Source organism: Physcomitrium patens, chromosome 4 (assembly GCF_059467195.1).
Source record: "Physcomitrium patens ecotype Gransden chromosome 4, ASM5946719v1, whole genome shotgun sequence".
In the NCBI taxonomy this organism is placed as follows: Eukaryota; Viridiplantae; Streptophyta; class Bryopsida; order Funariales; family Funariaceae; genus Physcomitrium; species Physcomitrium patens.
In genome coordinates this window covers 15914705-15932864 of record NC_143413.1, presented here as the reverse complement: position 1 = coordinate 15932864, position 18160 = coordinate 15914705, and the positions used below count along the sequence as shown (strand labels likewise).

At 33.0% G+C, this 18160-nt stretch overlaps 1 protein-coding gene across 1 annotated transcript; it reads right to left on the bottom strand.

Moving 5' to 3' along the window:
- Positions 1-15339: 15339 nt before the first annotated feature.
- LOC112281516 (oxygen-evolving enhancer protein 1, chloroplastic) lies at positions 15340-16846 on the bottom strand. The gene is made up of 2 exons (XM_024518122.3): positions 16554-16846; positions 15340-16211 (listed from the first exon to the last, which is right to left on the bottom strand). Exons 1-2 carry the CDS (start codon positions 16779-16781, stop codon positions 15456-15458), a joined length of 984 nt encoding a protein of 327 aa, XP_024373890.2. The 5' UTR covers positions 16782-16846; the 3' UTR covers positions 15340-15455.
- Between the last annotated feature and the right edge of the window lie 1314 nt (positions 16847-18160).

Here is an 18160-nt window from a genome sequence, read left to right as displayed (position 1 = left end):
TGTAGGCAGTTCTTCATCTCGGGGTCGCATTCATGAGCTAGTCGGTTGAGATAATCTGACTGGCATAGTATCTATCTCTTGGCTATCCATATCAGAAGACCAAACTATGGCTACTGAAAAAATTCTATTTTATCTTGGAGAAAATAACTACATCAACTATGAATTTTGGTGGTGCTCTCCCCCTTTCTTATATTCTTGAGTGAACAAGCTTCAAAAAGAAGCTATCGTCGAACCGGCTTAGGTTTGTGAGGATGTTGTTGATGAAACTCCTGTACCTTTTGTGGCGCATTGGCGAGATTTTCAGCTGGCTCCCACATTCACTCATTAATGTCATAGCCGCACCAATGAACAAGATACTCCAACTTGTACCACCTTCGCCGTGAATTCAGCACCTTTTCAACCTCGTATTCCTTGTGGTTCTCGATCTCAATACTAGGTGGCAGACATTGCACTCTTCCAAGAAAAGACGACTCTCGATAAGGCTCCAACAGAGAAACATGAAAGATTGGATGTACCTTCATAGAAGCCGGTAATTCCAGATGGTACGCCACTGGATTGATTTGCTTCTGAATGATAAATAGTCCCAATCTTCGATAGTCCAACTTATCACATGGTCGCTTAGTCTTGATATTCTGTCGAAGAAGTCATGCATTATCTCCAATTTTGAAAGTAGGTGCTTGATTCTGAAATCTATCTACAAACGCCTTGTAGGATTCTTGAGTGGATTGTAATTGAAGCTTCAACGTATTTTGAAGCTCTGATAGTTGTTTCGTAAATCCTTCAGCTGCTGGATTGTTATTTGTTGATGGACACAATAAATCAAGCTTCAGATGATACCCATAGTTGGAAAAGAATGGTGTGTATTGAGTCGACGTATGGAGGGTGTTGTTATATGCAAATTTGGCTAGCAACAGATATGTGGTCCAATCGTCTTGCGGATAGTTGATGCTGCATCATAAGTATTGTTCCAAGACTTAGTTCACCCGTTCCATTTGGCCATCAGTTTGAGGATGAAAAGCCGAAGAAAGCTTGATATCCACCTTCAATACCTCAAAGAGAGATCTCCAAAACTTTGATACGAACTGGGTTCCTCGATCTGATACGTAATCATTTGATAGTCCATGATATCAATACACATTATCGATGGTAAAATTGCTCTAGCTTCAATAATGTCATACATTGTTGATCAAACGCTACTTCTCCAAACTTTGGTACAAGATACGATGTCCTTGATAAGGCATCAGATAGTCCTTGCTGCTTTCCAAGTCGATAAGTGATAACAAAATCAAACCTAGATAGCAACATACTCCACCGAGCTTGACGTCGATTTAGAACTCGAGCCAACATGAAATACTCCAAATTCTTCTGATCTGTATATATGATCACTGGGTGTGCAGCTCCTTCAAGAAAGTGACGCCATTCTTGAAAAGAATCCACTATAGCAAGAAGTTTCTTATCGTGGATCTCATAATTGATTTCAGCAACAGAGAACTTTCGAGAATAGAATGCAACTGGATGGAGCTTCTTGTCTTTTCTCATTTGTGAAAGTACAACTTCCAAAGCAAAATCCAAAGCATTAGTTTCTAAATAAAAGACCTTTGTAAAGTCTGGATGTACTAAGATTGGAGTTGTAATAAATGAGTCTTTAGGTCTTAAAACACCTTCTCCGCTAGAGGTCCCCATTCTAGCTTATCCTTGCATGTCAACCGAGTGAGAGGAGCAGCAACTTGAGAGTAATTCTTGATGAAGATCCGATAGAAGTTGGCAAAATCAAGAAAGCATTGTACGTCTCTAATCGTCTTCGGAACCTCCCAAGACACGATTGCTTCCACCTTCTTGGGGTCCATCTTCAAGCCTTCCGTAGTCGCAACGAACTCCAGAAACTCTATCTCTATTTGGTGAAATAAACACTTCTCCAACTTGGCATATAGTCCTCGTTCGCGTAGTTTCTCCAAGTCCAAACAAACGTACTTTTCATGCTCTTCCTCGTTTTTGGAGAATATCAAAATATCATCCAAATAGATGACAACAAAATCGTCAACGTGCTCTCGGAAAATATCATTCATCATATGTTGAAAGACCGCTGGAGTATTGGTAAGACCAAAAGGCATGACATTATACTCAAAATGGCCATACCTTGTACGGAACGCTGTCTTCCACTCATCTCCTTCTTTGATTCGTACGAGGTTGTAAGCTCCCTTTAGATCAATTTTTGTAAAGATCCTTGCACGTCCAAGTTATTCTAAGATATCAGAAATCAAGGGTAATGGATAACGATTCTTCTTTGTTACCTTGTTGAGGCCTCGATAGTCCACGCACATCAGCAATGAGCCATCTTTCTTCTTCACAAATAAGATGGGTGCTCCAGCTGACGATTTTGAATGACGGATGAAGTTCTTGGCTAGATTCTCGTCGATGTACTTCCGCAACTCCGCCAACTCCGTCTGTGATAGATTGTAGATTGAGCCAAAAGGCAGTTGTGCTCCTTCTTGCAAGTCTATGGTGCAATCATATGGTCCGTGTTCCGGTAGCATGTCGGCATTCTTCTTTTGAAACATGTCTTTAAAATCCTTATATTGCTCAGGTATACTTGTTGTGGAGATCTTCTCCCCGGTAGTTGGAGCCGCATAAATAACAAACGGTGTACCTTCCTTGGACGATCTTATAAACGTTCTTGCTCCAATGAATAAGGATTTCTCTATTCGGGATTTTCTACTAGGCTTGCTCTTGGGTGGTTTTGTGGGAAAGGTCATCTTCCGCAACCTCCAATCTATGGATGGGTTATGCTTTTCCAACGAGGAAAGACCAAGAATAATAGGATTTGATGGGGTTCTAATAATATTGAAAATAATATGACTACTATGGCCCTTAAACGTCACTTTTATAGGTTTTGATTCATGGGTGATATTACTAGATAATAAAGGTCGCCCATCTATGACCTCAACGTGAACAGGTTTGGATTTTTGTACTAAAGGGATCTTATGATACTTCGCAAATTCTTCATCTAAAAAACAAGAAGATGCTTCTCAATCTAATAATGCTAAGATTCTCAGTTTCTGAGGGCCAATAAGTAAAGGGATTATAAAGCAAAGGACAGGTTGAGCAAAAAGAAATGAACCTGGTTGTTGTTGCAATATTTCACTTTCCAATCGCACGGTTCCTATTGTGGCTGGGCATCCTCGTTTTCTTGAACAAACGTGCCTCTAGTCTTGACAATACGTCAATTTTGCTTCTTGGGGCAGTTTCCAACTTTGTGACCTTCCTCCATACTCCGCTTTTTTTCTTCTAGGGTAAGAGATTTGACACGTATCGCATCAATTTGCATGTCTTCTACCTCTGAATGTGAATTCACGCTGCTTGCCGACATAGTTGGGGTGTGGCGAACCGTATGTTGTCTTGAACGTTGGTCTTGGCGACGTTGGAATAGGTGGTTATCGCACTTCACAGCTTGGCTAATAGCTTCGTTGAGCGTTTGTGGATCAAAAAGAGTTAACAGCAAATCCTTCACATCATCCCTTAAACCCCAATAGAATTGACTCATCAACGCTTCTTCGTCCCAATTGATGTCACATGCTAATTACCTGAAGTCCGATGCATAGACTGATGTAGAGCGCATCCCTTGTCGTAGTGACCGGATCTTTGTTGTAGCCCATCGAACCTTGTCGTGTTCACCAAATGCTTCCGCAAATGCCTCCAAAAAGGTTTCAAAGTTGTTTAGTATGGACGATCATTTCTCAAACAAAAGAACAAACCATAATAGAGCTTGCCCTGTAAGTAAGGTTCCAACAAGCCCAACACGTGACTCCTCCGTTGGATAGCATTTGGGCTGTAAAACTATTATCAACCTGATTTAATTGACGAATCCTTGAAACTTGGAATGTGTACCATCGAACTTGTTCGGAAGGCTAACTCGGGGCTCTTTATGTTGTAGAACCAGCGGTACTTGTCGAACCTGAGGCAAAGTTGCTTCTCCAAGTGCAGAAGTTTGAAGCTGGTGCAACCTAGATTGTACCATCCCAGATGCTCCATCATTATGAAGCCTTGCCACGACTCCTTCAATCTCTGCACTTCTTTGCAATAACGTAGTGAGGACATTCATGATAGCATCCAACTTGGACTCTGAACTTTCTGTCATACTAATGTCTTGGCCTCCAGCCATTCTAAGAGAAGGACAGAAATGACTCTACAAGAAGACAATATTGGTTTAGAGGAGGGTACTCCGCAACCTCTAAAATGCCTTAAGAGCTTCAAAAAAAGGAGTAATCCACTCTCTCCAAGAAGAATAAGACTCCAATATTGTAACAAAAGAAGTATCAATTTAGAGGAGGGTAATCCGCAACCTCTAAAATGCTAGTATACTTCCAAGTAGAGGGGTAATCCGCACTTTAACAAAGAAGAAACTAACTCTAATATTTAAGGTAAGTGAAGTCTCGACAAACTGTCATGGACACAGAAATACAGACTCGAGATCTAACAAGAAGTTCAAGAAGAACTAGCAAGAACTAGATTAATCAGATGAATACAAGAACAACACTAGAGAGGTGAGCTAGAGCTCTAAGAAATGTGTTGTTGAGACTGAAGAACTCTTCAGCCTCGATTCTAATATATACTCATATTTAGGAAGCTTCTCAAGCAACTTCTACCAACTAGGAAACTTCTAGAAGGTTCCAGAGACTTGCTTCTAGAAGATTCTAAAAACTTATCTTTAGAAGGTTCTAAGGACTATGTCCCTAACATCTTCTACCAACTAAGAAGCTTCTCGAAGGTTCCAGAGACTTGCTTCTAGAAGGTTCTAGAAACTTGTCTCTAGAAGGTTCTAAGGACTATGTCCCTAATAATTTTGAATAATTATCATAGATATATATCTATTATAATTGTTCCCTATATAATATGAATAGGTAGAAGTAAATAAAAATAAATTAATTTCATATTATCTTCTAGAGAAGCTTCTTCAAAACTCCCTAGAAGCTGTTTTGACTTCATATGTATTTGTAGTTGATTCGTAGGTTAAAAACTTGGTCAAGAAGTTAAAGATGTGCCACATGTATTGATAGCTTGCAGGACAAGCTAACTATATGGCATCTATATAAAAAACTTGCTTCACAAATCAAGATACATATCATAAAAAGTTAACATGTTTTTGGAGGTTCTATAGAATATCACCACATAGATCTCAAGTAGATAGTATATATAGAGGCAAGAGTGAAGCCTTCTTCACTCTTGTCAATTTCTTTGTTGTTTCTAGTCTAATTTCAAAAGTCTCTAGTTTCCTTGTCTTTTGGCAATAGCCATTCTAGTTTCTTTTTTATTATACATACTTTTCTATTTCTATTTTTTCATACTTCTTTCTTTGCTTTCATTTAATTTTTGTATTTTTTAGAAGCTTCAATCTAAGAATTGTACAAGTCAACCTCCATAGTATTACAATTCAATGATAATATTGACGACCTTTCAATTTGAATATTTTGAACTAAAAGACATGCAAATTGATATGGTACATTTTAAATCTCCTATTAAACAAGAAAAGACTTATCATTGTGAAGAAGGATTGTGTTTATATTATAGAGAAGCTAAACACGCTGCTCAATATTATTCAAAGAAACAATGGAACTATAAAATAAGGAGTAAGACTATCAAAGATGAAAAAATGTCAAAAAATAAATTTATCAAGTTACAATAGGGATTATGTGGCTGGAATCTTATACAAATGAAGGTCTTATCCTTTTTTCAAAATCTTCTCCTTCTTTTATAATAGATGTGTATTTAGGACCTAATAATTACAAAGCCACTACCTTGATAGATTCAAGAGCCTCAGCTTGTTTTTTAGATGAAGAGTTTGTTAATAGCCATATAATACTGTTAGTACAAAAAACTAAACTTGTACATGTAGAAGTCATAAATGGCCATCTATTATCTTTTGAAGATATTACTCATGAAATACTTCCTATAGATATAACAATAAATGGTCATAATAGTTGTCTAATTTTTAATATAATTATGTCTCTCTCTAATTTGGTCATTTTAGATTTATCATGGCTATAAAAGTATAATCCTCTAATAGATTGGATTTTTTATAAATTTAACTTTTCTAAGAACATTATTAAAAAACTTGTGGAAAGCTATGAGTCTAATATAACCAAATTCATACTCGTAGGTGCAAAAGCTTTTTTGCATGCTTCAAAAGAAGGATTGCCTTTTGTTATTAATATTACACTCATTTTTAATAATAAAAAGACTTCAAGTAGTATTCCAAGTCAATATCAAGATTTTTAAGATTTTTTTTAGGAAAAAAATACAAATATTCTCCCAGAGTATTATTCATATGATTGCTCAATTGATCTTAAAGAAGGAAGTCAGCTACTATTTGGTCTAATCTATAGTTTATCACAAAATGAGTTGGTTGAACTCAAGAAGTACATTGACAAGAATTTGGCCAAGAATTTCATACGCCATTCAAAATCTCCTACAAGAGCTCCTATCTTATTTGTAAAGAAAAAAGATGGATCACTGCAAATGTGCATGGATTATTGTAGACTCAACAAGATTACCATTAAGAATAGATATCCTTCATCCTTGATATCTTGACTTTTTGATCAACTAAATCAAACTAAGATCTATATCAAAATAGATCTACAAAGAGTGTACAAGTTGGTCTACATTAAAAAAAGAGATGAATAGAAGACTACATTTTGAACAAGGTATAGATACTTTGAATATAATGTCATGCCTTTTGGACTCACAAATACACCAACTACTTTTCAACATCTTATAAATGATTTTTTTTGTGAGTTTCTAGATGATTTTGTTGTATATTCCTTAAATGATATTTTAATATATTTTAAAAACAAAAAAAAATGATAAAATTCATATTCATCATGTATTATAAAAACTTAGAGATATAAGATTGTATGCCAAGTTTAAAAAGTGTGTATTTTATACTATTCAATTTGACTTTCTAGGATATATCATTTCCAAGAAAGAACTTATGATAGATTTGAGGAAGGTTCAAACTATTGTAGATTGAAAGATTCCTAAACAATAAGAGATGTGCAATGCTTTTTGAGCTTTGTCAATTACTATCAAATCTTCATCAAAAAAAATTCTCAAGTTACATCTCCTCTTACATATTTTATATACAAATACAAACCTAATTGGAATAAAGAAGCTCAAGTATCTTTTAAAGCCTTAAAGTTGGTATTTATTTTTATACCAATTTTGTATTATATTGACTTTTCCAAGATATTTTTTATAGAAATAGATGCATCAAATTTTGCTATGGATGATATTTTGTCACAAATAGGAGAAGATGACAAGCTCTATCTAGTAGCTTTTCATTCCACGAAATTCTCACATACCGAGATTAATTATAAGATCTACAACAAAGAACTTCTTGCAATCATAGATTCTTTTTAAGAATAGCATCATTATCTAGAAGGTACTTTTGATCTAATCATCATATATATGGATCATAAGAACCTCAAGTATTTCATGTCAACATATGATTTGAATCATTGCTAGACTTGTTAGAGCATGTCTTTGTGAAGATTCAAGTTCACTATCATTATCAACTAAAAAAATAATAAGGTTTGTTTGATGCCTTTTTTAGACGTTCTTATCTTACACTAAAAGAAGAAAATACAGCTTTTGATTAACAAAAGACCATTTTATTGAAGCCTAAATAATTTCATCTTCGAGTAGTAAAATCAATATTGACTATTGATTTAATTTTTTTCAAGCAAATTCAATCAAGTATGTGCTTTGATCGTCTTGTTCATGATATCAAGAATACTTCTTTTATATCTTGTGATACTTCTAAGTTTGAGTTCAAAAACAACCTATTTTATTTTAAAGGATGCCTATATGTTTCAAAAAGATAAGCATGTTTACATGTTTTTTAAATACATCATGACTTTCTCGTAGCAGGCCATTTTGGATACAATAAGACTTTAGAACTAATATCTAAAGATTTTTGGTGGCAGCAAATATAAAAGATTAGAAAATACTTTGTTCAATCATGTGATATTTGCTCAAGGCCAAAAATTCCTTATCATCAACCTTATAAACTTCTTCAGCCATTACCTATTCTAGAACAACCATGGTCTTCTATTTCTATAGATTTTATTATAAATCTTTCAATCTCAGGTTCATGTTATTTTATATTTATAAAATTAGATTGTTTTATCAAAATGGCACATTTTGTACCATGTACAAAATCTATTTCATGTGAAAAAATTTCCAAACTTTTCCTTAATAATATCTATCAATATCATGGATTGCCAAAAGATATTATATCAGATAGGGAGACTTAATTTGTACTAAGATTTTAGAGAATCTATTTTAATATTCTAAAGGTCAATATAAAACTTTTTTTTTATCTTTCATCCTTGAATTGATGGATAGACAAAGTACGTAAATGAAGTTTTACAATAATATTTAAGATTTACCATCATTTACCAACAAGATAATTAAATAATTACCTTATCATTAATAGATTTTTCTTATAATAATATGATGTATTCTTCTATGTAACAAATACCTTTCTTTGCCAATTATGGTTATCATTCATGACTTTTCAAAAGTTGATATCCCTACGACAAAAGATTTGGCAAATTGTTTATAAGAGCTATATGCAACAATAAAGGTGCAATTAAAGGAAGCTCAAGAATGAAAAAATATCAATGAGGATGCCTATCGAAAGGAACAACGACAATATAATGTAGGTGATATGGTATAATTACTTCATTGTAATATCAAAATTATTCATCCTTATGATAAATTAGACTACCGTAGGCTTGGACTTTTTCCTATTTGTAAAAAAATCAATCCAATTTTTTATTGATTATATCTATTAAAGTCAATGAAGATCTATCATATATTCCACATTGTCAGGGTAGAGAAAATTTTCTTTTAAAAAGCACTCACCTTTTAGCTATCACTAATTACTCAACTAAGTCTTAAGATTTAAAAACACCAAGTTTATGTATAAAATTATCCCTATATGGATAATTACATCAAAACATAAGCCCTAAGTACCAAAGATTATCAAAAATGTGAAAAAAATATTATAAAATCTTGTATATTTTTAAAGGAATTTTTTTCCAAACAAGCTCATATCTCACAATCAAACTATTCAAACAAAAAAAATTATATGAAGTACTAATATACTATTAAAAAACATTACAAAAAATTTTAATTGCAAATTTATTATGGATCTTGAGATATCATCAAAATCCTAATAGTAGCTTCAAACCCTTGCTTACATACACCTATGTATAATTTTCTTCATATCTTACAAACTAAGTACTCAAATACCATAAAACTTTGATATATAGCTTCTTAACCTAAAAACACACACATTTGAAACTTTTGAGCCAAAAATTCATCTATAAATTTAAGATATGGCTCCAACCATTACTATCAATAAAAAAAACTCACTTATTGCCTTAAATTATATATACTATCTTCAATGCTCTATAATTTCTTCATACAAATTCCAAATGCAAAAATTCTTTTACAAAAAATATAGATATTGAAATCATCCTTATAAAAATACTTTTTAATCTCCAAAATCTATCATAAAACTCCTTGTATCTTCAAAAGAGCAACAATATGTCTAAAAAAGATACCTAAACTTCAAATGGCTATAACTTCATCATCTTAACTTTAAATCGTCTAAAATTTCCACACAAATTATAGTCCAAATTTCAAACCTCATAATTCTTACTTTTGATTTTAAAATGATCCTTTTGAAGTTGCCAAATCTCTAGTTATGGTCAGAAATAGCCTATTGAATGCTTATTGGACATGGCCTTTGTCCAATAGGAATGAAGATCTATACCTTTTGCCTTCATCCATCCATACCTTGCTTTCATTCTTTAAAATGAATTTCTTAGAGGTTTGGATCTTTATCTTTGAAATCCAATCTTCTCCTTAAGTTTTATATTAAATATCTAAATCTTATATAATTTAAATATTATAATCAACATATATAAACTTCAAAAAAAAAATCTTACATCAACTCTCTTTAAATTAACCTACTAACCTCTCTAAAGTACATCAGTACTTATAAATATATTATCTATTTTTGTTAATTTATACATACTATAAAAAATTATAATACAACAATGTATCTCCTCTTGAACCATATAAGATTGTAAATATATCAAAAAGAAGACAAGTCCCACTTTCTCTTATAAAAGTGGAGAATAATAAAGAATTTGAAGTAAAAGAAGTTTTAGACTCAAGGTGGTGTTGAATCAAGTTAAAATATCTTGTCCATTAGTATTAATATGATATTAATGAATTCACATGGGAGCTAGCAAAAATCTTATAAATGTAATAGAGAAGGCCAAAGCTTTTTATTAATGACATCTATCAAAATCAAGATGAAAGATAGCAAAATTTTGCTATAAAAGAAACACAATTTAAAAAAGATTGCATTCTACTTTCTATCCTTGTTTGTAGTTTCTATATAATTATTGCATTAAAAAAATAGAGAATCAATAGTCAACGGTTTCAATTCAAGATCTATCATTTTCTGACTTATCAGATAAGTCATTGCAATTATTACAACCTTCAATATGATGTAATAGAGATGAAGACCTTCAAAACAACATATTCTTCCTTAAATAGATGGTAAGATACAATGCATTTGATATCATGACCTAGAAAAAAATCTCTCAATATTTGGTGATTTTATTGGAGGTAGGCATAATTTTTGATGGTGTTATAAATATTTTGTTTGAACAAAGTTACGAAGGTTTCAACAATGATCAAATCACAAGGTGGCCTTTTGGCCTTGGAATGGAACATCATTAATGATTGAGAGGACCTATCAACTAACCTCAAAGAAAATAAAGATTAGAATATATAGCAAATATAATTTGCTGCATCTTAGACTTCTTCAACATATGATCACCACTCTTAATGGAAGTCATTCCTAGAAAGGGAGGTAACATCATAAATATGTATCTACTATAATTATTATTTAGATGATATGAATAAGTAGAAGTAGATAAAAGTAGATTAATTTCATATTATCTTCTAGAGAAGCTTCCTTGAAGTTCTCTAGATGCTCTTTTGACTTCATATATATATGTAGTTGATTTGTAGGTTAAAAACTTAGTCTACAACCTAACCATGTGCCACATGTATTGATAGCTTGCGGAACAAGCTAACTATGTGGCGTCTATATAAAAAACTTGCTTTACAAATCAAGATGCATATCATAGAAAGTTAATATGTTTTTGGAGGTTCTATAGAATATCACCACATAGATCTCAAGTAGATAGTATATATAGATGCAAGAGTGAAGCCTTCTTCACTCCTATTAATTCCTTTCTTGTTTCTAGTCTAATTTCAAAAGTCTCTAGTTTCCTTGTTTTTTGGCAATAGACATTTTAGTTTCTTTTTTATTATACATACTTCTCTATTTCTATTTTATTATACTTCTTTGAGAGAATTTTACTTCTTTATTTGCTTTCATCAAGTTCTTGCCTTTGACAATGATATATGAAGTCCTTAACCAAGTTTTTATTGGTTTATTCTTTGAATGAAGCCAATTCATTTTGTGATAAGCTATAAATTGGTCAAAATGGCAATTGAGTCTCTTCTTGAAGATTAATTGAGGAATCATAAAGACAATATTTTAGTACAATATATATATATATATATATATATATATATATAAATAATATTTTATGATTTATAAAAAATAATTTATCTATCAAATAAATTGAGAGTCTTAATTTCAATAAAATAAAGACTTTATGATAACTAGATCTTTAAAAATATCTATTATCAAGCAAAAATAAGATTTTAAATAAATAATAGTATTTTTTTAAGATAATATTTTAAAATTAATTTCATATTTTCTACTATGGTTAGGCAAACTTATTTTTTAATAAAGTATCTTCTTTAATATGTATGTTCTTTAATTTATAGTTGTATTATTTTTTAGGACAATATTAAGAAGTATATTTAGATTTTTTTAAATATAATAATAATCTTTTTTTGAAGAAATTAGGATTTTTTTATTTAATAAGAAATTTATAGTATATTATATAAATTGAATTAGAATGAATGTATTAAAAAGATGTTGGTATAGAAAATATTTCCAAATTAGAATGGATGTATTAAAAAGATGTTGATATAGAAAATATTTCCAAATTAGAATGAATGTATTAAAAAGATGTTGGTATAGAAAATAAACTATATATGCATCATAGTGTACTTGTATAATTTTCAATCCTAAATTCAAAAAATTAATTGATATATTTTATAGTGAAATAAATTGCTTTATTTAATATTTAAAGATTAAAAAAGTTCAAGATTAATTTTTTAGTCTCATATTGCAATCTATAGAGAAACTTGATAAATACAACATCATTCTACTTGATTTTATTTGCTAATTATTGAAACTTTAAAGCATATAGTTGTCAAGAATATGAATCATTATAAAGGTCTAAAAAAAGAATGAATTCTTGTGACATTCTAAGAGAGAAGGTAGACAAATTAAAGATAGATATGAGGTAGAAACTATAATGGTTATTGCCAAATGTAAAGCAAATAGAGATTCTTGAAATTAAATAAGAATACAAAAAAGGTATTGACAAGAATGAAGAAGGTCTCATTCTTACCTCTAAAGATACTATTTAATTAAGAAGCTATGTGACAAAATTCTATAGGTCATCCAATATATATCTAACTTGTAAAACAACTCTTCAACATGTGGGCTACATGGCCAACTTGTATAAAAAGTGACTAATCTGTACAACATGTGCCTTACTTGTTGGCTAAGTTTTTGACCTATCAATCTCCTACAAACACTTAGAAAGTCAAATCTACAACTATAAAGCTTCTAAGAAGTTTCTCTGCAAAATATTACCAAATTAACTGAATTCTACTTACTTCTATTTAATTCTTTTTATTTTTATTAATATCAATGTCTCCGTGACAATAGGAATGTGTAACAATTTGTCTTGGCATAAGATGTAAATCTTATTAGTTGCAACATAAGTTGTATCATTCTTCTTATATATAGATCAATATTCTAGTAAGATATTTTTTAAATTATTTGATATTAAGTCACATTATTTAAAATAAATATATAATAAAAACTATGACAAGGCAAAATCCTTTGTTCTTTAATATTATTGATGATGCTTGTAGGAGGCACGACCATAAAAAAATTTATATATATATATATATATATTTAGACATTGAAGTAGTTTCAAAAATTCCAACATCTTTATTTCTAACCAATCTTAATGTTGGTTATTGTTGTAGAATGAATTGATGCATTACAAGCAATAATTCTTTTATTTGTTCTTGCATTTATATAGTACCTTTTATTTCTACAATTTGTTTTATAATTTCATAATAGGAAAAAATTCTTACACTACTTATGATAGAAAATAATAAATATATAAAATAAATTAATTTTTAAATAAATATTAATTTATAATTTAATAATCTATAATATTTGATATATTTACAACTTATTAAAAAAAAGATATTCTATTCAAAACCCATTAAAATAAAGCTCTATCATTGTAAGTATATTCTTACTAATCTATTAAAAAGAAAAATTAGAATAATTTAAATATAAATAACAAAAGATATTCATTAAAAAGAGATAATAAAAAATTAAAAAATAAAAAATAAAACAAAACAAAACCAAACAAAATAGTATGTATATTCAAGAAGAAAATAAAATGATTATTGATTAAGAAAATTTTGAAATTAAGCTAGAAGCAAGAAAGGCATTACTAAGAGTAAAAAAGACATTCTTACCTCCATATATACTATTTGACTAAGAAGCTATGTAGCAACATTGTATAAGCCATTTAACATGTATCAAATTTATAAGACACATGTCTAAGTTATATGACAAGTTTTCAATATGTATGCCACATTACTCACTTGTAATACAAATGGCTAATATGTGTGAAATGTGGCCAACTTTTTGGCAAAGTTTTCAACCAATTAAATACCTACAAAGACTTGTAAAGCCAAATTTGGGTCTATGAAGCTTCTAGAAAGTAATACAATAAGAAATTATTAATTTAATCTATTTTTACATACTTCTACTTAATTCTATTTTTTTCTTATTATCCAAGAAAATATATAAGTAAATATAAATGTTCATGAAATCATATTAGAGACTTTCAATTGACTTTATATTTTATTAAGAATCTCAATTTATATAAAAAATTTAAAATATTTTTTTAACATATTCAATATAGATATTAAATTATCTTTAATTTTTCATCCTTGAAAGAATAAACAAAAAAAATATGTAAACCAAGTAGTAGAAAAATATTTGCAATTCATTATCAATCTTCATTAAGATGATTTGACTTCTCTCTTGCTGTTAGCAAAATTTTCATATAATAATATGATACATCATTTTACTCAAAAACTTCTATATTTTCCAACTACGATTATTATCCATGAAGTACACTTTAAGTTTTTTCAAAGTTAAAAATCTAATAGTGGAAGATTTAACAAGTATAATAATAGCGCTTCACATAATAATAAAAATACAAGAAAATGAGAGTTAAAAAAAATAAAATAAAAAAATATAATTATAAATATTTTTAGAAAAAATAAAATAAAATAATTATATTCTAAGTTTGCCTTAAGGTATAATTACCATGTCATAACATCAAAACTATTTCACTTTGTAAGAAGCTAGTCTACCATAAGCTTGATTTGTTTATTATTCCAAAATAAATTAATTTAGTTGCATATTATTGGCAATTATCATAATGAATAAGGATGTGTTATGTATTCCATGCGTCTCTTGATGAGACTAATACTATAATCAACATACCAAAAAGAAAGCAAGTACTGAAGTTGTTACAACTGAGGTAACATTGCAAATTGTCATGAAAATGTGTGCTACATCTAAATGAATGGCACAAATTTAATGGATAATGTCACAATTCATAGTTAATGTAACCTTGTTTATCAATACCCATTTGGACTAATATAGTCTGGAACAGAGTGAATAAATAAGCTTAGCACATATTGTACTCAATATATTTATCACCTTCCCCACAAACATTCACATACCTTATGATACTGTTCAATAGCAGTTGAAGCATACCACAATGTTCATCAACTGTCCACTGTGCACACCAATCAAACGCATAAAGGAAAGAATGCCATACACATGCCTGAGTTGTTGTTTTCCTTATCACATTACTCTCACAATCCTTCTCATCGTAGTACAACCCGGCATTCACAACATTCACAAGCTTGCTACCATCACACCGCCACGACTCTCTCCACTCTCCCTCCTCGTGCATGCATGTGGGAAACAAGGACACTGTCACCGTTGAAAACATCCCGACAAGTTAAAATTACAAACCAAGCCATGCCCCGCCTATGCACATCGGATCTGGATCAGACTTTATCTATCTATCTACTCTATGTCTATGCGTCTGTGTCTACTGCTCCAGCTGGGCGTAGAAGATGCCCTCGATCTTCACCTCCTTCGGCGTCTTGGATCCCAAGTCGGTGTCTGATGGCTGGATGCTCTCGAACGTCCCCGCGATCTCGCCGGTCTCCGTGTTGCTCTTGGCGATGCTGAACGTGATGTTGCCGTTCAGCGCAGCCGTGTTCTTCTCGTTCTCCTTCGCCAGCTCCTCCTCGTCTCCGGCACCGCCCGCAGGCAGAGCCACGGCATTGTCGTACCCAGTGGATCCACCCCGTCCCTTGGGGTCCAAGAATGACGACCCTCTGTACGACGGCACCAGGAACGACCCCCCGAACTTCTCCGGCTTGCCCTCCGCCACAAGCTCCTTCACCGTGAACAGGAACGGCACCCTCTCGCCTCCCGGCAGCTGCACCGTCACCGCCGCGTAGTCGATCCCGTCCTTCTCCTCGAACCTCAGGTTCCCGTTGCTCACCGTCAGCGGTCCCTCGATCTCATCCAGCGTGTACGTGAGCCGGGTCATCAGCTTCGTATTTTGAAATCCCTCGCTACCGCCCTTGAACGGCGACTCCGCCTTCACCGTGAACGACGTCGGCTCCATGCACAGCTTCTTCATCGTGTACTTCCCGTCCTTGAACGAGAACTTGTCGGATCCCTCCGGCACGATCGGGCACTGGTTCGCGGTTCCTGACCCCTTCACGTCCATGTACGTCTGGGCGTTGATCTCGTCGAACGTCAGCCTCTGGGGCGTTCCCTCGGCGAGAGCGGCCTGCACGCCACAAAATTGCTCCCATCACTCAGTCCACCTGGGTAGTGCACGCTCGAGGCATGCGCCATGACCATCCCCTGGCGTCCGTCCGCAATCCTACCACACTCGAGGCTTTGGACGTTGTAATTACTTCTGAGAACACATTCACCACTACTAATGTGCCGTCCTGCATGACCCTTTCAGCGTTGCGCGGCAGCGACTACGCGCCACCCCACCACCCCGTACCGACCATCCGACCATGTCCCGGGAACGCTCCGACCCTCAAGCCGGTCCGATCTTCGCAAAATTCGCCAAGAGAACATACAACAAACGAAACTAGCAGGCATTGCAGATGCATCTTACCCCAGCGACGAGAGCCGACGAAGCCAAGACGAGAGCGGCGGCCTTGGCACCATCGACAACCCTCCTCACGGTCTCCTCCACGCTGCAGGAGACGCGGGAGGCGGCGGGCTTCAGACCGAAGGCGCTGTTAACTGGGGCATGCTTCAAGACCTGCACCTTGTCAAGCTTGGACGGGGGAGCCGAGGATGCCGACACCTTGCAGCCGACGGAGGCGATCGAGGAAGCCATAGCGGTGTTCCACTGGAAGGAAGAGATTCTACAACTAGTTCTACCTGACAAGACGATGCGCAGGCAGAGGCAGCCACAGTTGGAAAGGGTGCCCGAAGTAACAACAAATAAGCCAGGGATGGGTGGCGCGAGCCATGGCACTGCAGGTGTAGGATAAGGGTGGTGATTGGGCGATGGTAACACAGGGGATAAGGCGTCCAGTTGGAAGTCCGAAGCGTTTGAGATGGCATGCTCTTTGCATTGTCGTTTGTCCGTATCTGTGCTTCCAATTCCATTCGCCTCTTGGGGTAGATTTGGCTTTCGATATGTCATACTTCTCGATTGGGGATGGCATAACCAAACCCATGCATTGATGGCAATTGGGTGTTGAATAGTATCAATTCTAATTCAAACATGGAGATATTTTTTATATTCTGATAATACATCAAAATTCGGTGTTTGGACGTGGGCTTCGATAAATTACTTCGTTGCATCCCTCAAACTTAATTATGTGAAATTATATTAGAAAATTGCTTATATTCTATTTTCAGGTTGTTTAAAGCGTGAATTTCATGCATGCTTTTGAAATTAAATAGGTTGAGTACAATCGATAAATGCGGGTGCAGGTTTTCTTTTCCAGTCTGTTGAAGAGTATACCAGTGGGAACTGGTAGTGATCAGTGAGCTTAAATCAGTTGTCGCTGCTTCTGAATAAATCGCCGAAGAGAACTGTAACAGCAACAGATTCATACGTACTGATGCACTTAAGCAGCTGGTTTATGATTTACATGTAGTGACTCTCTATTCCTTTAGGATTCACATGATGCAATTGTCGAGAAAATCTCATATGTATTTACAATCAGAGTGGAGTCTTAATGGTGTGGGATGTTCTATTGCTGTATTTGATCGTGAAGAGTGTAAGCAATTGTCATAGATTTTTGTTTGTTTCATATTCAACTCTTGGTACTTAATATGTATCTTTTTGGTTGTCAAAAATTAGTACCTAAAAAGTAATGTTATATTAATGACTTCATATTTTCTATTGATATATTAATATTATGACATGATAATATATATGTATATATTATATGTATATATGTAATATATATATATATATATATATATATATATCATTTTATATCACAATTTTACTAACATTTGTATATCATAATATATGTTATGTAATTATCACATATTACAATATATTAACTTATAATATATAGTATTATTATAATATTTATATAGTAATTATATGTTTGGCATAATATAATATTATGTACAATAATATTTTATATTATACATTATTTAATATAATATAATATATATTGTGATTGTCATTTTACTTATTCTATAATTCCTTTCAGAATAAACCTGTATAAGGAAATTCGAACACATAGAAAG

Excerpts from the sequence above, each read along its gene's own strand:
- LOC112281516 (XM_024518122.3), bottom strand. The coding sequence starts at position 16,781 with ATGGCTTCCTCGATCGCCTCCGTCGGCTGCAAGGTGTCGGCATCCTCG. Across the intron at positions 16,212-16,553 it reads CGTCGGCTCTCGTCGCTGGG|GCCGCTCTCGCCGAGGGAAC; the intron begins GTAAGATGCATC and ends TGTGGCGTGCAG.